The sequence below is a fragment of the Palaemon carinicauda genome, chromosome 8, assembly GCF_036898095.1.
Source record: "Palaemon carinicauda isolate YSFRI2023 chromosome 8, ASM3689809v2, whole genome shotgun sequence".
Classification (NCBI taxonomy): Eukaryota; Metazoa; Arthropoda; class Malacostraca; order Decapoda; family Palaemonidae; genus Palaemon; species Palaemon carinicauda.
The window spans coordinates 11,705,704-11,733,515 of record NC_090732.1 but is presented as its reverse complement, the minus strand read 5'-3'; the positions used below and the strand labels follow the sequence as shown (position 1 = coordinate 11,733,515).

At 44.3% G+C, this 27,812-nt stretch overlaps 1 protein-coding gene across 3 annotated transcripts in view; it reads left to right on the top strand.

The window, feature by feature from the left end:
* LOC137645653 (long-chain fatty acid transport protein 1-like) overlaps positions 1–27,812 on the top strand; it is a 169,678-nt gene that overhangs the window by 12,449 nt on the left and 129,417 nt on the right. For all 3 annotated transcript variants that reach the window (XM_068378485.1, XM_068378483.1, XM_068378484.1), the window contains exon 2: positions 19,442–19,710. In XM_068378485.1, coding sequence (XP_068234586.1) covers positions 19,541–19,710 — 170 coding nt within the window. In that variant the 5' untranslated portion in view covers positions 19,442–19,540. The remainder of the gene's footprint in view (positions 1–19,441; positions 19,711–27,812) is intronic.

Below are 27,812 nucleotides of genomic sequence, written 5' to 3'. Positions count from 1 at the left end.
TTTTCTGTGGTTGGTGTCGTGGAAGGGGTATCACTCCACTCGATGCCACTATTCCAACAATAGCGGAGTTCTTCGTGTATTTGCGAGAAGAAATGCGCCTTTCAGTCTCGGCAGTGAAAGGCTATCGCTCAGCCTTAAGTCTAGCCTTCAGGCTCAAAGGAGTGGACATTTCTTCTTCGCTGAAACTTCCCCTTCTCATACGAAGTTATGAACTTACCTGCCCTCAGTCGGAAGTGAGACCTCCTCCATGGAACGTGGTTCGAGTTCTCAGGTTTCTTAAGAGACCTCCCTACGAACTATTACGCCAGGCTTCAGATCGCCACCTGACTTGGAAGACGGTGTTCCTACTAGCTTTGGCCTCGGCCAAGCGAGTCAGTGAACTTCATGGTCTCTCGTATGACATCGCCCATTCAAGGGGATGGGGGGAGGTAACGTTAAGATTCGTGCCTGAGATTGTTGCTAAGTCTCAGAATCCGGGAGTGCCGAACCCATGGTTCGACTCTTTCCAGGTTTTGAGTTTTCGTTCTGTAACAGATGAACCAGACCATCTCCTACTGTGCCCAGTAAGGAGTCTGATGGTGTATCTTAAAAGAACGGCAGCACTTCGTCCCCAAGTGCAGGCATTGTTTGTGAGCACTTGGAAGACGAAGAGGAGGGTTACTAAGAATACCATCTCGGCATGGATTCGGAAGGTAATACATACTGTATATCCCTGAATCCTGACCCTCCTCCATCACGTCGGCCTAGAGCACATGATGTCAGGGGCGTAGCTGCGTCCCTGGCCTTCAAAAAGAACTTCTCAGTGACGCAGGTTCTACAAGCAGGGGTGTGGAAGCGTCAGCCCACCTTCACAGCCCACTACCTGCAAGACGTGACCCACAGGAGACTCGATACGTTCTCTATCTGTCCTGTGGTGGCTGCACAACAGCTGGTTTAAACCTCAGGCTCCTTAATGGACAAGTAGCAGAGGGTTGAGGGCATTGTTACCCGGTCTTAGTCTGCATGAATGAAAAGGTATGTCTGGCCCTTATTCTTTTCTTCATCCTCCCCTCTCTTGGGGAAAGCAGTATCCTGGGTTCTCTGCACAACTGACCTCAAACCACTGCAGGTAAACTATGTTTCCTTGTGTTCCTAGTATTAAGTTAATACTGTCACGTTCCCATACCCTGACGAGGTGGTATTGTAAGAGTCCTAGCCTAAAGTTTCCATCTAAAGGACTTCAGGTCAAATTCCTAGGACGAGTCACTCTTCAACCTTCACACACAGCTTACATAGGCCGCAGCCCTTGCATAGCAAGGTGCTAGCGAGGTGCAGCGACTCCTTATTGTTGAGTGCTCACACACTCAGATATTGAGTCCCCGGGCAAAAGCCAAAAGCCAGTACTGGCCAGGACTTACCAACCTTCCTAAGGGTTGAGTCACCCATATTAAATAGCGTGGTTTGTATTTCAGTTACAGAACAAATGACAAATTCGTAGGTAATTTGTATTTTTCCTAACTATAAAAACGTTAGCTATTCAATCAAACTTGCTCGCCAGCCCTATCCCCCGTGAAGTCCTACCTCTAAGCAAAGTGAGCTCAGCACAGGTGTGTGGGGCGGGTGGGGAGGGGGGTAGCAAGCTACCCTCCCTACCCCCTGCTAACTAGCGGTGGGGTAGTAAACCATCGTTGAAATTCTAATGGCTCGTCATTTCAGCTACGCCGAAAGTAATTACCCATTTTTAAATATTAAACTTAGCCGGTAAATATATAAATAGCATACATCTCCGACGGTCGACAGATTCCAAAAACTCGCGAGCGATCGCCATGAAGGTTGTCGGGTGTGCCCACCAGCGCCGACTATCGGCCAGATACCGTATATACTTCTCAACCAAATCAGTTCTTCTCTGTCGGTGGTCCAGACAACATTGGTTCCGCTCGCGCTTGACCTCAAAGTTTCTACCGATTGGTGAAATACTTGGTTTTGGTTTTATTGCTTTCGCTGTGTTGGTTTTTTCTTCAATAAAACTCTTGAAACTCTTTTTTGATTATTGTTGATGAACTTGGCTTTCCTTTGGATTTTCTTTGGATTTTCATAATGGCTGACCCTTCTTCTGTCTATCGTAAATGTGCGAAAGACTGTAACGAACGTCTTCCGAAAGCTTCTCTCGATCCTCATACTGTTTGTGCTAATTGCTGGGGTAAATCCTGTCAATTAGGGGATCGATGTGAGGAATGTGTGGTTTTATCGGAATTCGAGTGGTTGGAGTATGAGAAATATACTCGGAAACTCGAAAGAGATAGGGTGAGAAGAAGCTTTTCTAGATCTATAGATTTTTCCTTTTCCCATGCCCCTGAACCTAATCCTTCTCCTGTAGTGGTAGTTTCAGAACCCCCTATTGGCACTCATGAACCTTCAATGCGTGAAATGTTATTGGCTATTCAAGCGTTGGGTGAGAAGGTCGAAACCTTGGCATCGGACAGGAACCAGCTTAAGTCCGACGTTAAACTTTTAAAGGGTCAAAGTGGTAAAGTGGAAAGTCAAAGTGGTAAAGTGGAAAGTGCGACTAATGTGTTTAGTGTTGTGACGGAGGGTTCGTCTGTTCGTGCTTGTCACTTGCCTAGTCCGAGACCTCTTTCAAGCTCCCCTGCACCAGGGAGAAGGAATGTCGTAGGACTTAAGGGAGTGAGAGGTGTAAACCAATGTACAGACGTTCCCTCAAAGGTATCAGACGTTGCTCTTCAAGCACGTCCTTACCATAAGACGGGACAAACTAAGTTCTCCTCGTCTTCCGATGATTCGTCTCATAAGAAGCCTTGGCGTAAGGTTTCAAGACCTTTAAAACGCAAGTCAGTCCCTTCAGGACAGGTCCAGCGTCCTGGCTGTAGTCATTGGGACAGCTCTGACCGTATTCAGTCATCGGATGGCTGTTCTCCTGTTAAACGTAAACGTGACGCTGAGTCCGAGGGTCTCGTTCGGTGCGATGACTTGCCTGCACAGACGTTGCCGACGTCACGGCCCGTTTCGACTCCCGTTGACCCTAAGTGGAGTGTCTTACAAGACATGCAGTTGAAACTTTCATCCTTAATGGAAGTTTATGAGCATGACCAGGTTCGTAAAGATCCTTTGCTTGCGGTTCGTCAGTCCGGCAAGCGTGACTCAGGTCTTCAACCGCCTAAGCGAGATTTGTCTCGTCATTTTGACGTTAGCGCTAATGTTAGCGGTGCTGTTAAACGTGACTCTGATCGTGTTCCTCGTCAGTCACGTCAGTTACGTGACGTTGATCTTCATTTTCCGCAGTCACAGCGTGACGTTCAGCAGCAGTCACCGCAGTCCCGACGAGACGTTCGTCGGCCGACTCCGTTGTCCCGATGTGACGTCGAACGTCAGTCGCCGCGGTCTGGCGTTGTTTTTCAACCTCAAGACCTGCAGTCTGTGCAGTCCCGACGTGACGTCGGACGTCAGTCGCCACAGTCTGTTGTTGTTTTTCAGCCTCAAGACTTTCAGTTGCAGTTTCGACGTGACGTCGTTACCTCTGCTTTTGCTGCGGCTCCTTCGCATATTGATGTAGCCTGTCAATCGTTGCCGCCTCGGCATGCTTCTCCGTGTCGCAGGACTTTGCCTTTGTCGGATGATGTTCCTTCGGATGAGGAAGTTGTTGATCCCCTTCCTGCTGATGTTCCTTTGGGGACCCTTTCGGATGGAGAGGAGCCTAGGGTTGCTCAGCAATCCCTTGACTTTAAAAAGATAATGCTTATCTTTAAGGATCTGTTTCCAGATCATTTTGTTACTGCTGCTCCTCGTTCGCCTCCATCTGAATTCACGTTGGGCGTGACTTCTTCGACTCCGTCGTTTACGAAGTTGGTGCTCTCTCGCTCTTCTAAGAGAGCCTTGCGTTTGTTGGGAGACTGGTTAATGTCCAGGAGGAGTTTAGGGAAGTCCTCTTGTGCCTTTCCCCCTTTCAAATTGGCTTCCCGTGCGAGCGTCTGGTATGACACGGGAGAAGTTCTCCGCTTGGGGGTGCCTGCCTCTGCCCAGGGAGACTTCTCAAGCCTTGTAGACTCTCCTCGTCATCTGGCCATGAGACGCTTGAAGGTTTGCTGGTCCTCTACAGATCTGGATCATCTCCTTAAAGGAATTTTCCGTGCCTTCGAGGTTTTCAATTTTTTGGATTGGTCCCTGGGAGCCTTGAGTAGGAAGGTCTCGTCAGCGGACAGGGATGTCTCTATTCAGATAATGTTTTGCATGGACAAGGCAATAAGGGATGGCTCTAATGAACTGGCTGCTACGTTCACAGCAGGGGTTCTTAAGAAGAGAGAGACTCTGTGTTCTTTTCTTTCTGCAGGGGTCACTCCTTGTCAGAAGTCAGAACTTCTCTTTGCTCCCTTATCTTCTACTTTGTTCCCTCAACAGCTTATTAGAGATATCGCGGCGTCTCTTGTTCAGAAGGACACTCATGATTTAATGGCCACGTCTGCTCGTAAGGCTTTACCTTCGTCTTCTCATGTCAGCAGACCTGAAGTTTGACACGCCAGCGGCAAGGTTTATCCCGCCTTTTCGTGGCAGAGCCCCCAGTAGGGGAGGCTCTCGTGCCGATAGCAAGCGAGGCAAGAAGAGAGGATCTAGATCCTCACGTGGCAGAGTCTGACTGCCCACGTCCTCAGACAGCAGTAGGTGCCAGATTGACCAACTTCTGGCAGGCCTGGGAGAAGAGAGGTGCAGACCGGGAGTCTGTTTTGTTGCTGAAGGAGGGTTACAAAATTCCTTTTGTACGAAGACCTCCTCTTGTGAAAGTCCCAATAGACCTCTCTCCCAGGTATCGAGAGGAGACAAAGAGACAGGCGTTACATCTTCAGGTGTGTCTGTTGTTAGAAAAGGGGGCGGTGGTGAAAGTCTCGGACCTTCAATCCCCAGGTTTTTACAACCATCTCTTCCTGGTTCCGAAGAACACAGGAGGCTGGAGGCCAGTGCTGGATGTAAGTGCTCTCAACGTGTTTGTTGTAAAAACAAAGTTCACGATGGAGACCACCAAATCCGTTTTGGCAGCAGTCAGAGAGGGCGACTGGATGGTCTCTCTCGACCTGCAGGATAGTACTTCCACATCCCGATACATCCAAATTCTCAACATTATCTGAGGTTTGTGTACAGGAAGGTGGTGTATCAATTCCGAGCACTGTGCTTCGGCCTCAGCCCTGCTCCTCTTGTTTTTACGAGGCTCATGCGGAATGTAGCGAAGTTCCTACATTTATCGGGGATCAGAGCTTCCCTGTATTTGGACGACTGGTTGCTCAGAGCGTCGTCCCGTCATCGCTGTCTGCAGGACCTACAGTGGACTTTGGATCTTGCGAAAGAGTTAGGTCTCTTGGTGAACATGGAGAAGTCGCAACTGACTCCTTCCCAGACCATTCTCTATTTGGGGATGGAGATACAGAGTCGAGTTTTTCGGGCTTTTCCGTCTGCCAACAGGATCGAGCAGGCTTTGCTCAAAGTCCGTCTCGTGCAAGAGAAAAACAGTTGCTCTGTGAGAGATTGGATGAGCCTCCTGGGGACTCTTTCGTCACTGGAACAGTTTATCTCTCTAGGGAGACTCAACTTGCCCCCTCTTCAGTTCCACCTAGACATCCATTGGAACAAGGAGAAGGGTTTAGAGACGGTCTCGATTCCAATCTCCGATCCAGTCAAGACTTGTCTAGCTTGGTGGGACAGCAATATAATACTTCGGGAAGGTCTTTCTCTGGCAGTCAAGAACCTAAACCACGTGTTGTTTTCAGACGCATCGGATTTGGGTTGGGGGGCGACTCTGGACAATCTGGAATGCTCCGGTCTTTGGTCCGCAGACCAGAGGAGTCTTCACATAAACTGCAAAGAGCTTTTAGCAGTCCATCTAGCGTTAAGGAGTTTCGAGAGTCTGATTCGAAACAAGGTGGTGGAGGTGAATGCAGACAATACCACGGCCTTGGCTTACATATCGAAGCAAGGAGGCACTCACTCCCACTCTCTTTTCGTCATCGCAAGGGACCTTCTCATTTGATCAAAAGATCGAAACATCTCTCTTTTGACGAGATTCGTCCAAGGGGAGTTGAATGTCTTAGCGGACTGTCTCAGTCGAAGAGGTCAGGTGATTCCTACGGAGTGGACGCTCCACAAGGATGTGTGCAAGAGACTTTGGATGACTTGGGGTCAACCCACCATCGATCTCTTTGCGACCTCGTTAACAAAAAGGCTCCCGACTTTTTGCTCTCCGGTCCTAGATCCAGAGGCGGCCCACATAGACGCTTTTCTTCTGGACTGGTCTCACCTGGACGTTTATGCCTTTCCACCTTTCAAGATCCTAAACAAGGTGTTACAGAAGTTCGCCTCTCACGAAGGGACCAGGTTGACGTTGGTTGCTCCCCTCTGGCCCGCGAGAGAGTGGTTCACAGAGGTACTTCTATGGCTAGTAGACGTTCCAAGAAGTCTGCCGTTGCGGATGGATCTCTTGCGACAGCCTCACGTAAAGAGATTTCATCAAAGCCTCCCCGCGCTTCGTCTAACTGCCTTCAGACTATCGAAAGACTCTCTAGAGCTCTAGGGTTTTTGAAGGAGGCAGCTAGAGCGATCGCGAGGGCTAGAAGATCCTCTACCATCAGGATCTATCAGTCAAAATGGGAGGTATTTAGAGACTGGTGCAAGTCCTCCTCTATTTCCTCTTCCAGTGCCTCTGTAGCGCAGATTGCAGATTTTCTGCTTTATCTGAGAAACGGTCGCTCCCTCTCTGCATCTACCATTAAAGGCTACAGAAGCATGTTAGCTTCTGTTTTCAGGCATAGAAGTTTGGATCTTTCTAATAACAAAGATCTTCAAGACCTGCTTAAGTGTTTCGAGACTTCCAAGGAGCGTCATATTTCGACTCCTGCTTGGAACTTGGACATGGTCCTACAGTTCCTTATGTCAGACAGGTTTGAACCGTTAAATTCAGCCTCCCTGAAGGATCTTACCCTCAAGACACTTTTCTTGGTGAGCTTGGCTTCGGCAAAAAGGGTTAGTGAGATACATGCTTTTAGCAAGAATATCGGCTTCTCTGCTAATAAAGCAGTATGTTCTCTTCAACTTGGTTTTTTGGCCAAGAATGAACTTCCGTCTCGTCCTTGGCCTAAATCATTTGAATATACTTACCCGGTGAATATATATAATTAAAGGCCCTCCCTTCCTCCCCGATAGAGACCCTACGGACTGAGAAGAACTGGTTTGGTTGAGAAGTATATGCGGTATTTGGCCGATAGTCGGCGCTGGTGGGCACACCCGTTAACCTTCATGGCGATCGCTCGCGAGTTTTTGGAATCTGTCGACCGTCGGAGACGTAAGCTATTTATATATTCACCGGGTAAGTATATTCAAAAATTTATTTTAAACTGAAAATATCATATTAAATAGCTAAGATTTGTATGGTTAGGAGAAATACAAATTACCTACAAATTTGTCATTTTTGTCAACATTTGGTGTCAGGGTTCTGGTCCGAGCAGGAATGCCAAGTCCATATAAATGTTTTGGAGCTGAGAGATGTCCATCTAGCTCTACAGCACTTTTGGCCTGTAGCAGGACTCTTGTTGGTTTTGATGAGTGATAACACCACTGTAGTGGCTCACATAAAAAAAACGAGGAGCTACCGTGTCACTGCAGCTATGCCATCTTGCAATAGACACTCAAATGGGCAAACATCAACTCGATTTACTTGATAACCCTCTTCCTTCCAGGCAGGAGGAATGTATAGGCAGACAAGTTGAGCAGGAGGATGCAAGTAGTTGGCCCCGAATGGTCTTTAGGTCCCCGTATAGCGACGGAGATCCTAACCTTGGGGGTTTGTTGATAGTAGACCTGTTTGTTACCTCTAAACCATAAACTCACCATCTACTGCTCTCCAGTTCTAGATCCAAATGTAGCATTTAAGGACACATTCCAACACCCGTGGGATGGCAGGATGAGGAGCGTCCTAAATTGAGTTCGAACGACGCCCCATCTCAACACGAGACTCATGGCTCCGAAGTGGCTTCGAGTAGAATGGCACCTCGACCTTCTACTCATACTTGGGGAGACTCCGAGGGAATTGTCTCCTTTTCCCTACCTGTTTTGCCAACCACACGCCCAAATATTTCACAGTATTACGCAAGAGATGTCTGGACACCTCCGCAGATCCTCAACAGCCTCAACGACGCTGTCTATCAAACCAAGTGGGCCATATTGTGATTGGTGTTGTGGATAGGGTACTTCTTTATGCTCTTTGTGAGCTCTGGCCTTTGTTGGGACTCTTGGATTTTCCTTCGAAGGACAGACTGGTAGTTGTGTTGAAACGCAGCACATAGCGGGAAGGTAGGCCTACAGTAGTCCCTTCTTTCTTCCAGTCTGAGCGAAGGGATCCCTGTCCCTCTGGCTCTGTGCCCTCAGATTCATCTGCCTCTGTAGTTCCTATACCACCTGAGGTTCTGCAGATTGTTCTCCCTCGGGGTAACGATCTTTTACGTGGTGAGCTCACACGCTGAGCACGCTCAGCCCTAGGGTTTCCCCCAACACCTACGGGCCATGGGGAAGACCCTAGCAGTTGTCTTTCTCAAGAGAATTCTTCTTTGACCTTCTCATAAGAGTACACAGGATTTCTTGCCAGGTCACAGTTATTCACCAGTTCGCTCAAGTTCTTTATAGCAGGCAAGGGATCGCCCCTGTACCCCATTGGGTACCCAATTATAAAACATCGTCGTACAGGATCCCACCAAAACACCCTCGCTTGCCATCAGTAGTTTGTACCCATGTATTGGGTTCTGGACGAGTTAGGGAGGCTTGTTGTCTTCCACCTTCCCTCCCTCCTCTCCCCAGACAAGATCTCTTTTGTGCACTTCCCAACTCCTTCGCCCTTTTTAAGACGTGCTTGAAGTCCACCCTCACGATCCTCCCCCCATTGCTCGCGAAATGCAAAACGAATCTCGACCATGGCCAATGAGCTACCGCGAATGTGACAACATATCTGACTCTCACAATTTGAATTCCTCTTGGAAACGAGACTTAGTGTCTCGCACCTACTATGCCCAAGGGCAAGCGCCCCCCCCCCCCTCCCCCATCCACCCCACTCCCATCCAGCCACTCCCTGGGATCTCGATGGAGAGTGGATACAAAATATAGTAAAAGCTTCTATGGCTACCCAATCTGCCAAGACCAAGGCTTCTTCTTCATCGGTTCTTTCCGACCGACCAAACATGATTCCATTATGTATGTATCTCTGGAGAAACCAAATGCCCCCTCAAGTCATAGGAGGCGAAGTACAACTGTATCCTCCCAGGCTCCCGCCACTTTCTCGGCACCGGTACCCTAGTCTAAGACCCCTACTCAACCAGCCCCACATGTGCCAGCCTCCCCTCAAGTTCCGATACCCCACGTGTCTCAGTATCAGAGACACATACATACGGTAAATGAGAAACCCCACTGCTTGGATCCACACCCTTTTTGGAAGGAACTAGACCTACATCCTCTGAGAGTTCCTCAAAGGCGGCATAAGTGTCGTTAGGATACATCATTTTCAGGAGACACCTTTTATCCTCTCACCAGTAGGGAATCGAGATCTCCTAGGGAAATCTTTTGTAGAGTCTTACAAGCTTTTTCCTGTAACGCAGAGAATTCCTCCCCCGAGACTTCCCTCCACCTCTCGAGAGTCCACTCGAATCACTCGGTCTCTGGAACCTTCTCAATCGCAGGAAACAGTAGCTCTCCTAGACTCTCCCTCAAATGGAACTCAAAACATTCTTGACTCCTTTGCATGGAAACCTTGGAGTAGTAAGGATACGACTTTTCGGCCTAAGAATTGGGCATCAAGACATGTCGATGCCCCTCAGTAGCTGAAGATCCAACAGGTACTAGCGGCCTCTTTGGCACCTCAGCCTATTGACGCCCATCACAGGACTCTCTCCTCTACTGACATGTTAACGACTACTAAAACTCATCCCTGAATTGGACTAATATGAGTCGGGAGGTGGAGATTCTGACTAACTACTCAAATTGCTCAGAAGGTAATCACCTGAGACCTGCCAACCCTAAACCTCTAACAATTGAGCTGTGGGAGTCTGATTCAGCCTTGCAAGTCTTGGCTTGCATCGACAAAGTCCACGGAATTGCGGAACCCACTTATTCCACTCCAGAGGGTCAGGACACTTCCTTAGACCTACTCTGTACCTGTCCCAAACCCAAGCTGTCTAGACTGGAACTCTCATTATCTAAACTGTAACTCTCGTGGTCTAGGTTGCTGGCGGGTTCCCTGAAGAAGGTACAGTACGGTACAGTAATAGCTGACTTCTTGATTTACCTCTGTAAGGAGGAACTCTATTCCATTTCTGCGGTAAAAGGCTATTGCTCGACCTTGAGCCAAGTCTTTGGACTTAACTGGGGAGATATTTCTTCTTCAGAAGAGATGTTTTAAGTTTTGAGTAGACCTGATCTCCAGTTGAGGTTAGCCTTCCTGCTTGGAAGGGTGAACCTTAACCTTTGAGCTACTTGTCAGACAGGGACCATACCCTGAAGAAAGTGGTTCTCCTTCCCTTACCCTTTGCCAAGCGAGTGAGTGACCTCCTTGGTCTTTGGTTTGACGTTAACCATTCAAAGGGGTGGAGGGTAGTGTCTCTGAGCTTCGTCCCCGACTTTGTAGCCAAAACCTAGAACACGTCAACGTGGGAGTGTAAGGGTATAATTGATCAATTTGCATTATATAGCGCTGAATGGCCTTTGATGCCCCAGTGCTTGTCTGACGGCCTAAATTTTATATTCAATTTAATTCATTGTTGTATCCAAGTTTTATATCATTTCAGGTTGCAAGTCTTTGTGGAGTAACTGAGGATCCTGATCAACTCCTACTGTGTCCAGTAAGGGCATTGAGGTGCTACTTGAAGCATATCCAGGTAGCCAGGTCTCAACTGCAAAACCTTTTTATTAGAATATGAGGGAAGAAGAAAAAGAAATCTCTAAAAACTCCATATCCTTATGGCTTTGGGAAGTACCAATAATTTGCCATTCTTTAGAGTCTTCCTCAAGAGGAAGAACTAGAGTGAAAGCACATGACATCAGAGGCGCTGCTGTTTCTTTAGCTTTTAAAAAGAACTTCTCTGTGGTGCAGGTACTTAGGGCAGGGGTCTGGAAACTACAGACCACCCTTGCCACCCATCATCTGTGGGATGTGACTCACAGACTCGTAGATCCATTGATACATTCACCCTGGGACCTGTTATTGCTCCTCAGCAGGTGGTTTAGTTACCTTGGCTCATTTACTAGACCCGTATCTGTAGATCATGGGCTAAGGTTACCGGTAAGTCTGGGATTAAAGTGGAGTGTGGCCTTCTTTTCCATTTTAACTTCCCTCTCTCTTGGGGTACAGCCCTGGAAGCCTCACCAACTGGACTTCATCTATAGGTAGTTATGCTAAAATTTCTTTCAGCATCCTAGTGTGTTGTTACATTGAAGGGTTTTCCCACATTACTTTCAAAAGGGAACGTTATGTGACCAAGCAAACCTTTTTACTTTATTGATTGGCCTTCCACGACTTACTCGTACCTTCAGGCTTGGGTTACAGTACAGTGAGGTTTCTCAGACTGAAAAGTGGATGGGTCTCCTCGTCCCTCTCCCTAACCAGTTGGATAAGCACTTGTTATCCAACTTAACGACCAATTCCAGCTTGCGCTGAAATGATATCCCTTGTTAAGGGACTCAGGGTTGTATGGCTAGGGTAAATATAAATTACTTTAGAAATTAATTACTGGTATATTGAAAGCTTACAAATTGAAATTAGTAATTAAGTATATATCTATATTTAATGGAAGCAATACTTAACAAATAAAGGCATTGCAAAAGTCTTCAAACCTGTGTTTTCTTGTCCAGCACCAAAGTCCAGCAATAAAAGCTTTCACAAAATCTCACTGGTCTGTATTAATAAAATACAATCTGGTTGAGGTCTTTTAAGAAAAACCACAAGGAAAGCATTTGTGAAATGTGTTGCAGGTGATAATCTCCTTCCAAGTAATCAAAATAGCTTTATTCAGGGGTAGTATATGATATTTAAACTGATTAATTTGTCAAGAATTGATAAACATTTAAGAATCTGGTAGAAAAATTAGTACTGACCGTCTGGAGTGTGCGAGGAGCTTCTGTAAAGGTGATAATTTCTTAATGCCCAGTAAGCTTCCTGCTCAATAACTCCTTAAGTTCAATCTTCAAGTGTCTATTAGTGGTTAAATAAACCAGGCTAGCACTAGACTTGTTAGGAAGAGGAGTTCATGGGCCTGGTCTCTTTGTTTATGTTAATGATGAGTGATATTGGAAGCAGTGTGCAAAGCTCATAGTTTTATTAGCCAGTGATTCATGTCTTAATGATATTAAACCCTTAAGAAAACTGCAAACAGTTTCAAGTTTCAGATTGACTAGATGATGTAAATTGCCTTTGTGTACATTGAAGCAAAGCAACTTATACTCACAAGAAATCATGAACTTTTACTCGAAGTGATCTTTACAGAAACGTCATTACAGTATAGCTTAAAATTCAGACATCAGAGCCATCACTGCCGACGGTCTATGAGATCCTCCATTATGTTTACTTCATACTATCTGGTAAATGTGCAAATATTGCTGCTTGGGAATAGTAATTTGGAATCTGTTAATGATTTTATTTGTCTTTTGGTCTTCAATGTTCAAGACAATTTTTTTTATTATATTGTAATTAGGTTTAATATATAATTTTTCAATATTAAACTTACCCGATAATCATGTAGCTGTCAACTCCGTTGCCCGACAGAAATCTAAGGAGGGATACGCCAGCTATCACAATACTAGAAGGGGGTGTACTAACAGCGCCACCTGTGGCCAGGTACTCAAGTACTTCTTGTTGACACCTCCTCAATTATTCCTCTGTCGTGCCTCCGGCTAGACGTTCTGGGATACGCTCATGGTCTTCGAGTTTATTCTCGCTTATTTGGTGATGTATTCTCTTTGATTTACGGCTGTCGCATTACTGGAAACCTTCTGATATTAGCTAGATAGCTTTTATTTAATTCAGTTTAACGGTTAACGAATTTTTGCTTGTTTTTTGGATCTCCCTTTGACTTCTCTTGAAAACAAAATGTCTGACATTTCGCAAGCCCCCTCCCATAGACGTTGTAGGTCTTGCAATAGACGTATTCCGAAGGTCTCGGTAGATCCTCACACCGCTTGTTCTGACTGTAGGGACAGACCCTGTCAGTTAGAAAATCGATGTGAGGAATGCGCCGGTCTTTCGGAATTGGATTTTGTCCGACTTTTAAAGTATTCTTCTAAGTTAGAGAGAATTAGAGCTAGGAGGAGTTCTTCTCACTCTTCTTTATTTTCCTCATCTCATGATCCTCTTCCTGATCCTACCCCTGTAGTGGCTACCCCCGATCCTACTGTGTGCCCTCCGCCTGATATGTCAGTGGTTTTACGTGCTATTCAGGCTTTAGGCGATAAGGTAGAGTCAGTGGTAAGTGACCATAAGTCTCTGATGGCCGAAGTGAAAGAGTTGAAGGCCAAGAGTGCAGTGGGTGAAGTTAGTGCCAGTGCTGTGACGAGTGCTAGTGTCGGTGCAGTGCCTTGTACTAGTGTTAGTGCCAGTGTGGTGCGTGGGGATTTTTCTGTGCGAGCCAGTCGTTCTCCCAGTCCGGGACCTCTTGCAAGCTCCCAAGCCCAGGGGAGAAGCAATGTCGAAGGGCATAAGGGTTCGGCAGGCCTTGTTAGGCGCACAGAATCATCCTCAGTGGTTGCGGGCGTGTCTACCACAGACCGTCACTCCCACTTGCAGACGATTGAGCCCGTCTTCCGCTCGTCCGCTGATCTTCTCTCGGGGAAGAATCGTTGGTCTCAGGTCTCTAGACCTCTTAAACGCAGAGTCCAACCCACGAGTGCTCAGCCAGGTTGCAGTCGTTGGCTCAGCTCTGACTCGCCTCAGTCTTCTAGCGATTGTACTCCGCCCAAGAGGAGTAAGGTACAACAGAGCTGCACCGGTGGTGCAACCACTGTTATGGCTTTACCTCAGTCTGCTACTGTCTCTGCTGATCCCAAGTGGTCTATGCTTCAGTCCATGCAAGCTCAGCTTTCGGACCTGATGCGTGAGTGTCGTGCTGAGAGTGCTGCACCTCCTGCACCTGTGGTGCACCTATCTCCTGCACCGGTTCAGCCTGTGCTGCACCCTCCTGCACCGGTGGTGCACCAACCTCCTGCACCCGTTCAGCCTGTGCTGCACCCGCCTGCACCGGTGGTGCACCAACCTCCTGCACCCGTTCAGCCTGTGCTGCACCCGCCTGCACCGGTGGTGCATCAACCTCCTGCACCCGTTCAGCCTTTGCTGCACCCGCCTGCACCGGTGGTGCACCAGCCTCCTGCACCGGTTCAGCCTGTGCTGCACCCGCCTGCACTCGCTGCACCCAGTCGCAGCTCCATCTGCCAGGCGTACGATGTTGAACCTCTTCCACCTGTGAGTCAGTCTGCTCAACTGCTGCACCGAGCTCTACCCGTGCACCCTGATCCTGCTACTCAGACATCTCTGCTTGCTGGAACTTTACCTTGTTCTGCACAGCCTCGATCTATTCACGCTTCACTCATACCACAGGAACAGGAACTTGCTGCACCTCCTCCTTCCACCTCTGTTGTTGTTCCTGCTCGTTCTGACTCTGCGGTTCAGCATTCGTTTCCGATCCCGTCGCCTCATTCTGGGGTTGAGATTTCGGATGATGAGGAAGCACACCTTGATCCCTCTTCGGATGTGGACGACTCCAGACCCTCTCCACAGTCTCTTGATTTTCGAAAGGTCTTGGCTCTTCTCAGGGAGGTTTATCCAGACCATTTTGTCTCAGCTATACCCCGCTCTCCACCATCTGAGTTTTCGCTGGGAGTGCAACAAGCTCAGTCTTCCTATACCAAGCTTGTCCTAGCTAGATCCTCCAAGAGGGCTTTTAGGATCCTAGGGGAATGGCTGCAGTCTAAGCAACTTCTTGGCAAGACTTCCTTCATGTTCCCTCCAACGAAGCTCACTTCGAAAGCGAGTGTTTGGTATGCCACAGGGGAAGCACCAGGCTTGGGAATACCTGCCTCTGCCCAGGCTGACTTCTCAAGTCTGGTAGACTCGCCTCGAAGATCTGCTATGAGACGCTCAAAAGTGTGTTGGACCTTTTCGGACTTGGATCACTTGCTTAAAGGAGTGTTTAGAGCGTTTGAAATGTTTAATTTTCTAGACTGGTGCCTGGGGGCCCTCAGCAAGAAAACCTCCCATACGGACAAAGATTCTGCCATGCTGTTAATGTCCTGTATGGATAAGGCCATCAGAGACGGATCGGGCGAGCTAGCGTCCTTGTTCGTGTCAGGGGTTTTGAAGAAAAGGGAACAGCTGTGTTCTTTCCTTTCCGCCAGCATTACCCCTTGCCAACGTTCACAACTTCTGTTTGCTCCTCTTTCGAAGTTTATTTTTCCCGAAGAGCTCATTAAAGATTTGTCAGCTGCTTTGATTCAGAAAGACACGCACGATCTTGTGGCTTCTTCGGCTCGTAAGTCTAAGGCTTCCACCTCAGCCCCTAAGACTTACCGCTCCCCAGTGATTGATACTCCTGCGACTAGATTCATACCGCCCTTTCGTGGTAGAGCCCCCAGCCGAGGAAGCTCCCGTCCAGACTCTTACAGAGGCAAGTCCAGGAAAGGATCCAAGTCATCCAAAGGAAAACACTGACTCTCCGATTCTCCAGACGACAGTAGGAGCCAGACTCAAGACCTTCTGGCGAGCTTGGGAGATGAGAGGTGCAGACGCACAGTCTGTCAGTTGGCTGAGGTTCGGTTACAGGATTCCATTCTTCCTTCAACCACCTCTGACCACTTCGCCCATCAACCTCTCTCCCAACTACAAAGAGGAGGACAAGAGGCTAGCTTTGCAACAGGAGGTGTCGCTTCTTGTGCAGAAGAAGGCTGTGGTTGTAGTCCGGGACCATCAATCCCCGGGCTTCTACAACCGCCTCTTTCTTGTGGCCAAGAAGACAGGAGGTTGGAGACCTGTCCTGGACGTCAGCGCTCTCAACGAGTATGTCACCAAGCTGACGTTCACGATGGAGACGACCAAGTCGGTCTTGGCAGCGGTCAGACAGGAGGACTGGATGGTCTCATTGGACTTGAAAGATGCTTATTTTCACGTTCCGATTCATCCAGACTCCCAACCTTTCCTAAGATTCGTTTTCGGAAAGGTCGTCTACCAATTCCAAGCCCTGTGTTTTGGCCTAAGCACAGCTCCTATGGTCTTTACCCTTCTGATGAGGAATGTAGCCAAGTTCCTTCACTTGTCAAACATCAGAGCCTCCCTCTACCTAGACGACTGGCTGTTGAGAGCCTCCTCGAGTCGTCGTTGTCTGGAGAATCTTCATTGGACTTTAGACCTTATCAGAGACCTGGGTCTATTAGTCAATTTGGAAAAATCTCAACTCATTCCCTCACAATCCATCGTATATCTGGGAATGGAAATTCAGAGTCAGAGTTTTCGGGCTTTTCCATCGGCCCCCAGGATAAGCCAAGCCCTCGAGTGCATCATGAGCATGCTGAAGAGGAACAGTTGCTCAGTGAGACAGTGGATGAGTCTCACAGGGACTCTCTCGTCCCTAGCCCTGTTTGTCGAGCTGGGCAGACTCCACCTCCGCCCTCTTCAATTCCACCTGGCAGCTCATTGGGACAAGAGTTCTACCCTGGAAGCAATCTCTATCCCTATCAACCAAGAGATGAAGACCACTCTCCTGTGGTGGAAGCACAACCTTCTTCTCAGAGAGGGTCTATCCTTGGCCATTCAGACCCCCAATCTTCATCTCTTCTCAGATGCATCGGACTCGGGCTGGGGTGCAACCTTGGACGGAGAGGAATGCTCCGGAATGTGGAACGAGGAACAACGATCTCTCCACATCAACTGCAAGGAACTGCTGGCAGTTCATCTAGCCCTGTTGAACTTCAAGTCCCTCCTGCTAGGCAAAGTGGTGGAGGTGAACTCGGACAACACCACAGCCTTGGCTTACATCTCCAAACAAGGGGGGACCCATTCGAGGAGCCTTTACGAGATCGCAAGGGACCTCCTCATTTGGTCAAGAAGTCGAAACCTCTCTCTAGTCACGAGGTTCATCCAGGGCAATATGAACGTGTCAGCAGATCGTCTGAGCAGAAGGAATCAGGTCATTCCCACGGAATGGACCCTCCACAAGAGTGTGTGCAACAGACTTTGGACCTTGTGGGGTCAACCTACCATAGATCTGTTTGCCACCTCCATGACCAAGAGACTTCCTCTGTTTTGTTCTCCTGTTCCAGACCCTGCAGCAGTTCATGTGGATGCCTTTCTACTGAACTGGTCCCATCTCGACCTGTACGCATTCCCTCCGTTCAAGATAATCAACAAGGTTCTGCAGAAATTCGTCTCGCACGAAGGGACACGGCTGACGCTGGTTGCTCCCCTTTGGCCTGCAAGAGAATGGTTCACAGAGGTACTACAATGGCTAGTAGACTTCCCCAGGACTCTACCTCTAAGAGTGGACCTTCTACGTCAACCTCACGTAGACAGGTTACATCCAAACCTCCACGCTCTTCAACTGACTGCCTTCAGACTGTCGAAAGATTCGCTAGAGCTCGAGGCTTTTCGAAGGAGGCAGCCAGGGCTATTGCCAGAGCAAGGAGGGTTTCCACTCGTAGGGTCTACCAGTCTAAGTGGGAGGTCTTCCGAAGCTGGTGTAGAGCCAATTCAATATCCTCTACCAATACCTCTGTGACCCAAATAGCTGACTTCCTGCTTCATCTTAGAAATGAGAGATCCCTTTCAGCTCCTACGATTAAGGGATATAGGAGTATGTTGGCCTCAGTTCTCCGCCATAGAGGTTTGGACCTGTCTTCCAACAAGGACCTTCAAGACATTCTTAAGTCTTTTGAGACGTCTAAAGATCGTCGTCTTTCCACTCCAGGCTGGAATTTAGACGTAGTCTTAAGGTTCCTTATGACATCTAGGTTCGAACCTCTCCAGTCAGCTTCATTCAAGGACCTTACCCTCAAGACTCTTTTTCTCGTTTGCCTGGCAACAGCTAAAAGAGTCAGTGAGGTTCATGCCTTCAGCAAGAACATTGGTTTCACGACCGAGTCTGCTACATGTTCTTTCCAGCTTGGATTCCTAGCAAAGAACGAGCTTCCTTCACGTCCTTGGCCTAGATCGTTCGAGATACCTAGCCTTTCCAACATGGTAGGTAACGAACTTGAGAGAGTTCTTTGCCCTGTCAGAGCTCTCAAATATTATCTAAAGAGGTCTAAACCTCTCCGAGGACAGTCAGAAGCCTTATGGTGTGCCATCAAGAAACCCTCGAGACCCATGTCCAAGAATGGGCTTTCGTATTATATAAGGCTTCTGATCAGAGAAGCACATTCTCACTTAAAGGAGGAAGACCTTGCATTGCTGAAGGTAAGGACCCACGAAGTAAGAGCCGTAGCTACTTCGATGGCCTTTAATAAAAACCGTTCTCTGCAGAGTGTAATGGATGCAACCTATTGGAGGAGCAAGTCAGTGTTTGCATCTTTTTATCTGAAAGATGTCCAGTCTCTTTACGAGAACTGCTACACCCTGGGACCATTCGTAGCAGCGAGTGCAGTAGTAGGTGAGGGCTCAGCCACTACATTCCCTTAATCCCATAACCTTTTTAACTTTTCTCTTGAATTCTTTTGTTGTTTTTATGGTTGTTACGGTAGGCTAAGAAGCCTTCCGCATCCTTTTGATTTGGCGGGTGGTCAATTCATTCTTGAGAAGCGCCTGGGTTAAAGGTTGTGTAGAGGTCCTTTAGTAGGGGTTGCAACCCTATATACTTTAGCACCTTGGGTTGATTCAGCCTCCAAGAGGAACGCTGCGCTCAGTAAGGAAGACGAACTTAAAAAAGAGGCAGAGTAACGGTTCAATTCGACTTCCTTACCAGGTACTTATTATTTCATTTGTTATTAGAGATAACTGTTATATGAAATGTGGGGATACTTGGCTATCCTTTAATCTTGTTCACTGGTTTTCACCCACCCCCCTGGGTGCGAATCAGCTACATGATTATCGGGTAAGTTTAATATTGAAAAATGTTATTTTCATTAGTAAAATAAATTTTTGAATATACTTACCCGATAATCATGATTTAATTGACCCTCCCTTCCTCCCCATAAAGAACCAGTGGGATCGAGGAATAATTGAGGAGGTGTCAACAAGAAGTACTTGAGTACCTGGCCACAGGTGGCGCTGTTAGTACACCCCCTTCTAGTATTGTGATAGCTGGCGTATCCCTCCTTAGATTTCTGTCGGGCAACGGAGTTGACAGCTACATGATTATCGGGTAAGTATATTCAAAAATTTATTTTACTAATGAAAATAACATATTTTTTAAAGTTTATTTGATTTTAAAAGTTTATTTCTATTTATTTTCAGATAATAGGGTGAACAAACTGAATCCTTGAAGTTACGTGGGTCAAGAAACCAGGAATCATTTTTGTTAGATTTAAGACGCGAGTTCTAAGGCGGAGAATCATGTTTCGCATAGCTGCAGCAGGGGCTGTAGGCAGCGTGCTTTCTTACGCATGGAAGCTCTCTTATATTCACACACTTTTTGCCATTGGCATCGTATATTGCCTCTTATGTGGCCGTAGCTTCACAACTTTCCTTTGGCAGATCTACATGACTCTTCCTAGGGATGTTCGGTAAGTAAAATCACTTTATGTTAGATTCTTTGATTTACTAAATTGGAAAATTGTAGAAATTATCATGTAATGTCAAGGTAGGTGTACGTATTACTTTGTATAAATTTGATTTCATGAAAAGAGGGCAGCCCTTTTATAAACTTTGAAAACTGAAAAAGGTTGAATGAATTTATTATAAAAACTGATACCAAGTTTATATTGTGATGAATTTTTTTTTAGATAATAAAGAAGGGGGTCTTGTAGCATCCATTAGGTCCCAAGTGGCAACTTTATTTTTAGCTTTCTATTTTTCTTTCATTCTTCCCTCTTGCTTTCCACTCTCCTAACTTTTAATTCACGGTGCAACGCTAAGTATTCTCCAAGTTGTACCACAATGCTGAATAACCTCCCCAACTCCAGTGCTGGGGAAGTACTTAACTTGAAAAATCCATGTCCATCTATTACCTTTATACAAAAAAGCAGTCATTATTCTCACCCATTTGTTTGAAATATATGTTGTTCCGTAACTGGAATACAAACCAACTCTATTTATAGGGGTGTTAGACTTCCTCCATCTCCATAAATAGCTAAGGTTTGTATCGTTAGGAAAAATAAAAATTATCTCAAAATTTGTCAATCTTATTTGAAAACTCTTAGCACATTCTTGTCAGTCACTCACACAATTACCACTGGATCACTGTATTTACATTGTAATCTCAGCTGCTTGGGATGCCTTTCATTCTTCATCTTTTAAATTTCCTTTGTTACATCCTATACAATCACTTATAGAGAGTTTTTCAGATGTACATTAACAACCTTCAATCTTACGTCATTATTACTACTACTACTACTACTACTAGCTAAGCTATAACCCTTGTTGGGAAAGCAAGAGGCTATAAGCCCAAGGGCTCCAAGAGGGAAGAATAGCCCAGTGAGGAAAGGAAGTACAGTAATAAACTACAAGAAAAGTAATGAACAATCAAAATAAAATATTTTAAGAACTGTAACATTGAAATAGATTTTTCATATATAAACTATAAAAACTTCAAAAAAAAAAAAAAAAAAAAAAAAAAAAAAAAAAAAAAAAAAAAAAAAAACTAGAGGAGGAGAAATATAGGGTAATAGTGTGCCCAAGTGTACCCTCAAGCAAGAGAACTCTACCCCAAGACAGTAGAAGACCATGCTACAGAGGCTATAGCACTACCAAAGAGTAGAGAACAATGGTTTGATAATGGAGTGCCCTTCTCCTAGGGTTTTTTATTTCTTATTCTTCTCAGACAACAACTCTACTGAATATGTTTTTCACTTGGGTTCAGGAGTAGATGGGGGAGTAAGATAGGAATGGTTGAGATATGGAGATACTGGATAAAAATATGGTTTAGATATAGATGTTAGTGAAATTACAATTTCTGAGCAAAGGAGTTTTTATTGAACGCACAGTGTAGGTGTAATAAACAGACCAAAGAAGGGCATAAGAAATTTGTAGAATTGGGGTGCATGACCGTTAAAAGCTCCTTAAAGTTCCCAGGAAGAAGAAAGGTTCAAGCCCTTCAATCTGAAAATCTGTCTCAAGGCTAAGAGATAGCTTCTCTCTGCAAAGGTAGAGGAGGAAATCAGCATTTACTTGTCGATAGGCTTCAACAGAAGATGTATCTTGCCTACGACACCAATTGCAGAAGATTGCCAACTTTCCTATACATATGCCAGTGCCTTCTTGGATTTTCTTCAGTTTCATTATTGTGAGATCATGGTAAATTCTTATTTCATATTGCTATTCCTGATTGCATCTGAGAGCGATCAGATACCAAGTGTTTCTTTGGCTACTCCTACACTGCTTAATAAGGAAGGAGTAGATGACTCCTTTGGCTATTTCCTGTCTCTGGCTAAATAGTCATAGCACCTTTTCTTCTCTCCATGTTCTAACTGGTTCAGTTTCTATTTGATTAATGTTACACAGATACATACGCTAATGTACCCGTGTACATGTACTGTACCCTTACTGAAATGTGTTCATTCGTTAACACAATACTTGTGCTGTGATATATACCAAGTGAAAACAATATTAGGCAGTACAGTGGGTTACTTAGTGTGTTGGTTAACTGCACATAGCCAATGGGCAGTGAGTTGGTAGGTTAGGAGTTAACCCACCCTAGGGAAGAAGTATTCGTAGATTCTCACTTTTCGCCCCTGTCTCTGTTGCCTAACCCCTGGGAATAAGGCTTGCTGACTGTATTATATGAATGTTAAAGAAAAAATAAAAGGATGAGCTAAAATATCTCATTAAAATGAAAAAAGGACTAAAAAGTGCATAGCGCCAAGTTGTGAACAGCTTTTCGTTTCTGCCAGAAGAAGGAAAACCACTGACTACGTTCATTAGTTGTTCACCATTTTTTGTTGTTGTGTTGAACTTACTGTATTCTTTTATATATCAACAATCTTCGCATATTTAACAATACTATACTTTTCATGAACATCAAAGCTAGTGATTCTGAGAGGTATGTGATTATAATGGAAGACAAATTTGACATGATAAAAAGTTATGAAAATATGGATAAGGTGATAGATATTGCACATGCTGTAGGCCTGTCTCGGACACCTGTGTTATTCACTCTCAAGATTGCATTGCCCAGTCTGCATTGTCCAGTACTGTATGTGGCTGAAAAAGTTCCAATATTGAAAACTACTAACGTGAAGAAAAGCATAATCTACGATGAAATGGAACGCTTATTATCCCTGTGGATAGAACGATAGATGTATGAATGAATTCCTAAAAACCAAATGCTTATTCAAGAGAAAGCCAAGTGTTTGTTTGAGAATTTGTGTAAAAAACATCTGAGGGAAATGAGCTCTTAATTTATCGCGAGTCATGGATGATTTAATTTGTTCAAGAACTATTTCAGTTTTCATAGTATCAAAATTAGCAGCTGCTAATACCATTGCTGACAAGAAATTTCCAGAAATATAAAAAGTCTTCGATAGACATCAAATTCCCCCTGGAACTCATCTTCAATGTTGGTGAGAGGAGATTGTTTTAGAGGAGGATGCTTGATCGTTCATTTATTTCTTAGGAAGAGGGAACTATGACAGGGTACAAGGTAGCCAAAGATAGACTAATATTAATGTTATGGGTTTAACATTAATGGCAATTTTAATCTAAAGCCTTTGTTTATGCTCCATGTGGCCTTAATGCCTGAGCCCTCAAGAACATCTCTAATACCATGCTTTATGTTATTTGGATGGCTGATCCGAAGGCATAGGGCACTATGGCCAATTTTTAAGAATAGTTTAATGGCCATTTTATACCAAAAGTAAGCGAGTATTGCAGGGTAAAGAAATTCCTTTCAAGGTTATGTTGATCCTTGACAATGTTCCCAGACATCGCACTCATCTGAACGACAGATACCGGAATGCTTAAGTTATTTTCTTGCCACCCAACACCACCTAGCTAATGCAACCCATGGACTAAGGTATCATAGGAATCTTCAAGTGGCACTATGTTGGTGTACCTTACACTAGGCAGTTGATGCTACTTTGCCAGAGGACGGGATGAATATTCAGAAATTTTGAAAGGGATAGGCCTACAATGTTAATCATGCATTGTTATACATAAGTAGTCTGTAAACTGAAGTGACTCAATCAGCAATGAAGGGATGGGTACGAGGAGGTACATGTAGGTCATAGGTTTGGAACTAGAAACGAAGGTGGGAAGTATATAAGAGATGGCTCAGAGTTTTGAATGATCACGTTTTAGAAGTTGGATACGAACCTGATAACGTATGAAAATGGAGGAGTGGAAAGCCAAATAGATTACACCCTGGTTCAATGAGTTGACGAAAAGAGTAATGATGAACTGTAAAGTGATTTTGGGGGAAGGGTGTGTTAAACAGCATAAACTGATAGTGGTTGATTTTAAAATAATAGAAAACCTTTGAAGAGAAAGAGGAAATTAAGAATTAAAGGTTGGGACCTTGAAGGAGAAAATAAGTAAATGGTGAGAATTTTAGGAGTTTTGTGTGTGTGTGTGTGTGTGTGAGAGAGAGAGAGAGAGAGAGAGAGAGAGAGAGAGAGAGAGAGAGAGAGAGAGAGAGAGAGAGAGAGAGAGAGAGATTGATTGATTGATTGATTGATTGATTCAGTTCTGTTCTGGTAGATTGCCTGGAGCTTTGCTCCGGAGAATCGCTTATATGATAGTACTGTATGTCCTATCCCTAGAGAGAGAGAGAGAGAGAGAGAGAGAGAGAGAGAGAGAGAGAGAGAGAGAGAGAGAGAGAGAGAGAGAGAGAGAATCAGCAATTATGGTGTGTTGTGAGAAAATTGGTGTTGGGACAGAGAGGTGCAAGAGTCAGTTAAAAGAAAATCGAAGTCATTTAAGGACTGGAAAGTACAGGAGGAAAGAATGTATAGCTATTGGAAGAGCAGTAGAGCAAATGAATGAAAGGCTAGGAACAAGGGAAGGATAAAAGGATATCTATAAGATTACAAACTTTAGGAAAAGGCAAAGGCAAGATGTGGGGCAGCTGGGAATTATCAAGGATAGAGATGGAAATATATTACATAGGGATAAAGACATCAAGTGAAGATGGAGAAAATATTTTGAACAACTATTTACCACAGAAAATGAGAGAGAGAGAGAGAGAGAGAGAGAGAGAGAGAGAGAGAGAGAGAGAGAGAGAGAGAGAGAGGGGGGGGGGGGGGGCAGCGGTAGAGGGCTCATTGATGGAGATACAGACCACATAAGTGAAGCTGGCCTTGAATAAAATAAAAAATGCTAAAGTACCAGGTCCATGAGAGTTTCACATTGAAATGGTCAAGATACTAGTTACAGAGAGGGAAGGATGGATGCTGGATTTATTAAGAGCTATATAGGAAGAGGAAATAATGGTTAAACACTGGGAGAAGAGTCTAATGATATCTGAATTTAAGCAGAAAGATGTCATAGAATGTGGTAGTTACAGGGGAATTAAACTAACAGAGCTTGGTTTGAAAGATTTTGAGGGGGTACTCAAAAGATTGAGAGAGATTGTAAAGATTTAGGAAACAACAGATAGATTCATGAGTGGGAGAGGGACTGTGGATGCTATTTTTATAGTAAGGCAGCTACAAGAAAGAGGCTAGAGGGGAACTAGAAGCTCTTTTGTGCTTATGTAGATTTAGAGAAGGCTTATGATGGAGTACCAAGAGAAGTAATGTTTTGGTGCTTGAGGAAGGGGAAAGTCCAAATGTTGGTTAGAATAGTAGAGATGGTGTACAAAAGAACAAGGACAAAAGTAATAACAGCTGTTGGGGAAACAGAAACGTTTGAAGTTAGTGTGGATTATCCTCGTGGTCAGTATTGAGTCCGTTTTTATTTGTGGTGGTCTTGGATGTGTTTAGTGAAGAGATCAGAAATGAGGAGTTGCTATATGTAGATGATTTGGTGATTATCGCTGAAAAGGAGGGAGACTTACCGAGAATGGTGGTAGAGTGGCAAGAGACTTTGGAGATGGGTGGCTTGAGAGTAAATGTGGTTAAAACTGAAGCTATTTTGAGCAGTAAGGAAGGGAGGGTCAGGGGAGCCATGCATGAAAGTGGAGTCTCTGTTATAAAACAGGTAGAACAATTTAGATACTTGGGCTTACTATAAGTCAGGAGGGAGGATGTGGGGCTGAAGTTGAGACTAGGATAAAAGTAGCCTGGGGAAAGTGGAGAGAGGTAGCAAGAGAAATGTGTGATAGGAAAATGCCAATCAAGATGAAAGTCAAGATCTATAACAGAGTAATAAGACCAGTGTTAATGTATGGATCGAACATTTGGACTCTTTAAGACGCAAAGAGGAAGCAAAGTTTGAGAGAACAGAGATGAGATTGCTGAGGTTGATTAGGGGAATATCACCGCATGAAAGATTGGGAAATAATGAAATAGAAGAATAGCAGGCATAGTAAAGATTGTAGAAGTGATAAGTGTTGATGATAGTTGGTGGGGAGGGAGTTGTGGAGGGCTTGGATGAAACCTGTTAGGGAGAGAAGATCGAGAGGGAAGTAGAGAATTGGATGGTGAGACAAGGGGAAGCATGATATTGGAAGAAGAGGTTTGGTGAAAGAGGATGCCTTTGATAGAAAGCATTAGAGAGGGTGCATCAGGCAACCGACCCCTTAATGTTGGGATAGAGGTGGGGAAGAAGAAGACTTTAGATAAACTTTCTCATTGCTACAATAAGACTGTTCTCTCTCTACAGTTTTATTTCAGCCAGTATTGTTTTTTTTGGGGGAAAAAGTTTTTACTTACATTTTGTTGGCAGTCATCATATCCAGTTTACTAGTTATAGTAGTGACTGTCTTTCTTGCTTCCCCAAATTTTGAAGTTTCATCACTGCTTATGATTTAAACAGATTTATATAGCCCTCCTCCCTTCTATGGAAGATCTATTACTTTTGAGGAAGGATTTAATAATACCATTTCAATAACTACCACTTTAGTTTAATTACTTTAATCTTGTAATTGTCATATGTTTTAGTTTACCTCAGAAACATTTTGCAAGTTTTTTATTCTTCAGCTGAAGAGGCACTTTGTAAATAGTGCGAAAGCTTCTGATTCAAAATAAAACATACAAGGTATATAACTGTAGGATTTTAATACCAATACCTTATCTACCATTGCCTCTGTTTAGGTAAGAATATAAAAATGCAGGTCTCATTTAACTTGGTAAAAGAAAAAAACATAGATATTTAATCGGGAGAGCAGTCGAAATTTATAACTCATATTTATATTTGGAAGTCCAGACGAAATTTGTAACTCAAATTTATATATGGAAGTCCAGACAAAATTTGTAACTCAGATTTATATATGGAAGTCCATAGGAATGTAAATAGTCTTTTAAGTAGTAGACGACCCAACCCTTTGAAAGCCCTCATATGATCCGGCTTCATCTAATCTAATAATTAGTAATAGAGTTTTAAGAGATCTCACCTGATGCTAGTTCTTGCGTACTCGCTGCCACCTGGCATCACCAGTTTCTTCAACTCTGATCACATGATCTTCAAACTATGATTTGAATTTTGGGTGTGCGTCGATTGTTAGACATTGAATGGAGGTGGGTTGAAAAGAAAGAAAAAAAAAAAAACAGAAAAATTGATAGCGTTTAGTATTTCATTCGATGTTATATATTTCAAGAATGTGTTTTTTTTTTTTTAATATAACGATCTCTCCTACATAATACTGAGCAAGTGCCTGGTTATATATATATATCTATATATCTATATATATATATATATATATATATATGCGTTTGTGCATATCTATAGAATATTTAGCCATCATTTTGACGGGTCGAGTACACTAGTAATTTAGAAAACAGATAAAGGTTCCAATAACACTTGAAAAAAAAAACAATTACAATGGTGAACTTCAAACTGTAATTTTGGTTACACGTTAAAAGCTCTCTCTCTCTCTCTCTCTCTCTCTCTCTCTCTCTCTCTCTCTCTCTCTCTCTCTCTCTCTCTCTCTCAAGTATGATGAAGTGTCCTTGAATGATAAGATATTCGACTTTAGATTTGATTGTTTGCTTATGGTAAGTCCGATAATTTGCCTTGAAAGGATTAGTTTAAAGGCTTTTGTTCGTAAATTATTATTATTATTATTATTATTATTATTATTATTATTATTATTATTATTATTATTATTATTATTATTATTATTAAGGAAGAAAACTCACATTCCTGTATATCGCAAAGCCAGATTGATACAAAACGAAATTGAAATAGAATTACTTCCTTTGGAGTATTTGCGCCATATGTAATTAATTTTGCTTTGCAAATTTATTGCACATTAGGTTTCCGTGAGTAAAATTGAGACGAGTGTCGAAATCTAACCGAGACTCTTTGCGTCAATAGGCTTAGGAGGTGATGAATGATGAAAATTTAGCAATAAAAAGATGACTTTGATAAAGAAGTGGAGATATAAGCAGTACATAATTTTAAAATAGTATAGTATTAGGTATAGCAACATATCATTTTCCAAATTCCTGTTCGTCAGTCAACTGTCTATTATGATTTCCTCATAAACTTGTAGCAGTGGAAGAAATAGATATCTGTTTGAGGCTCGAGGTAAGGATGGCAGGTTCATCCTTGCCAAGATTCTTGGACATGA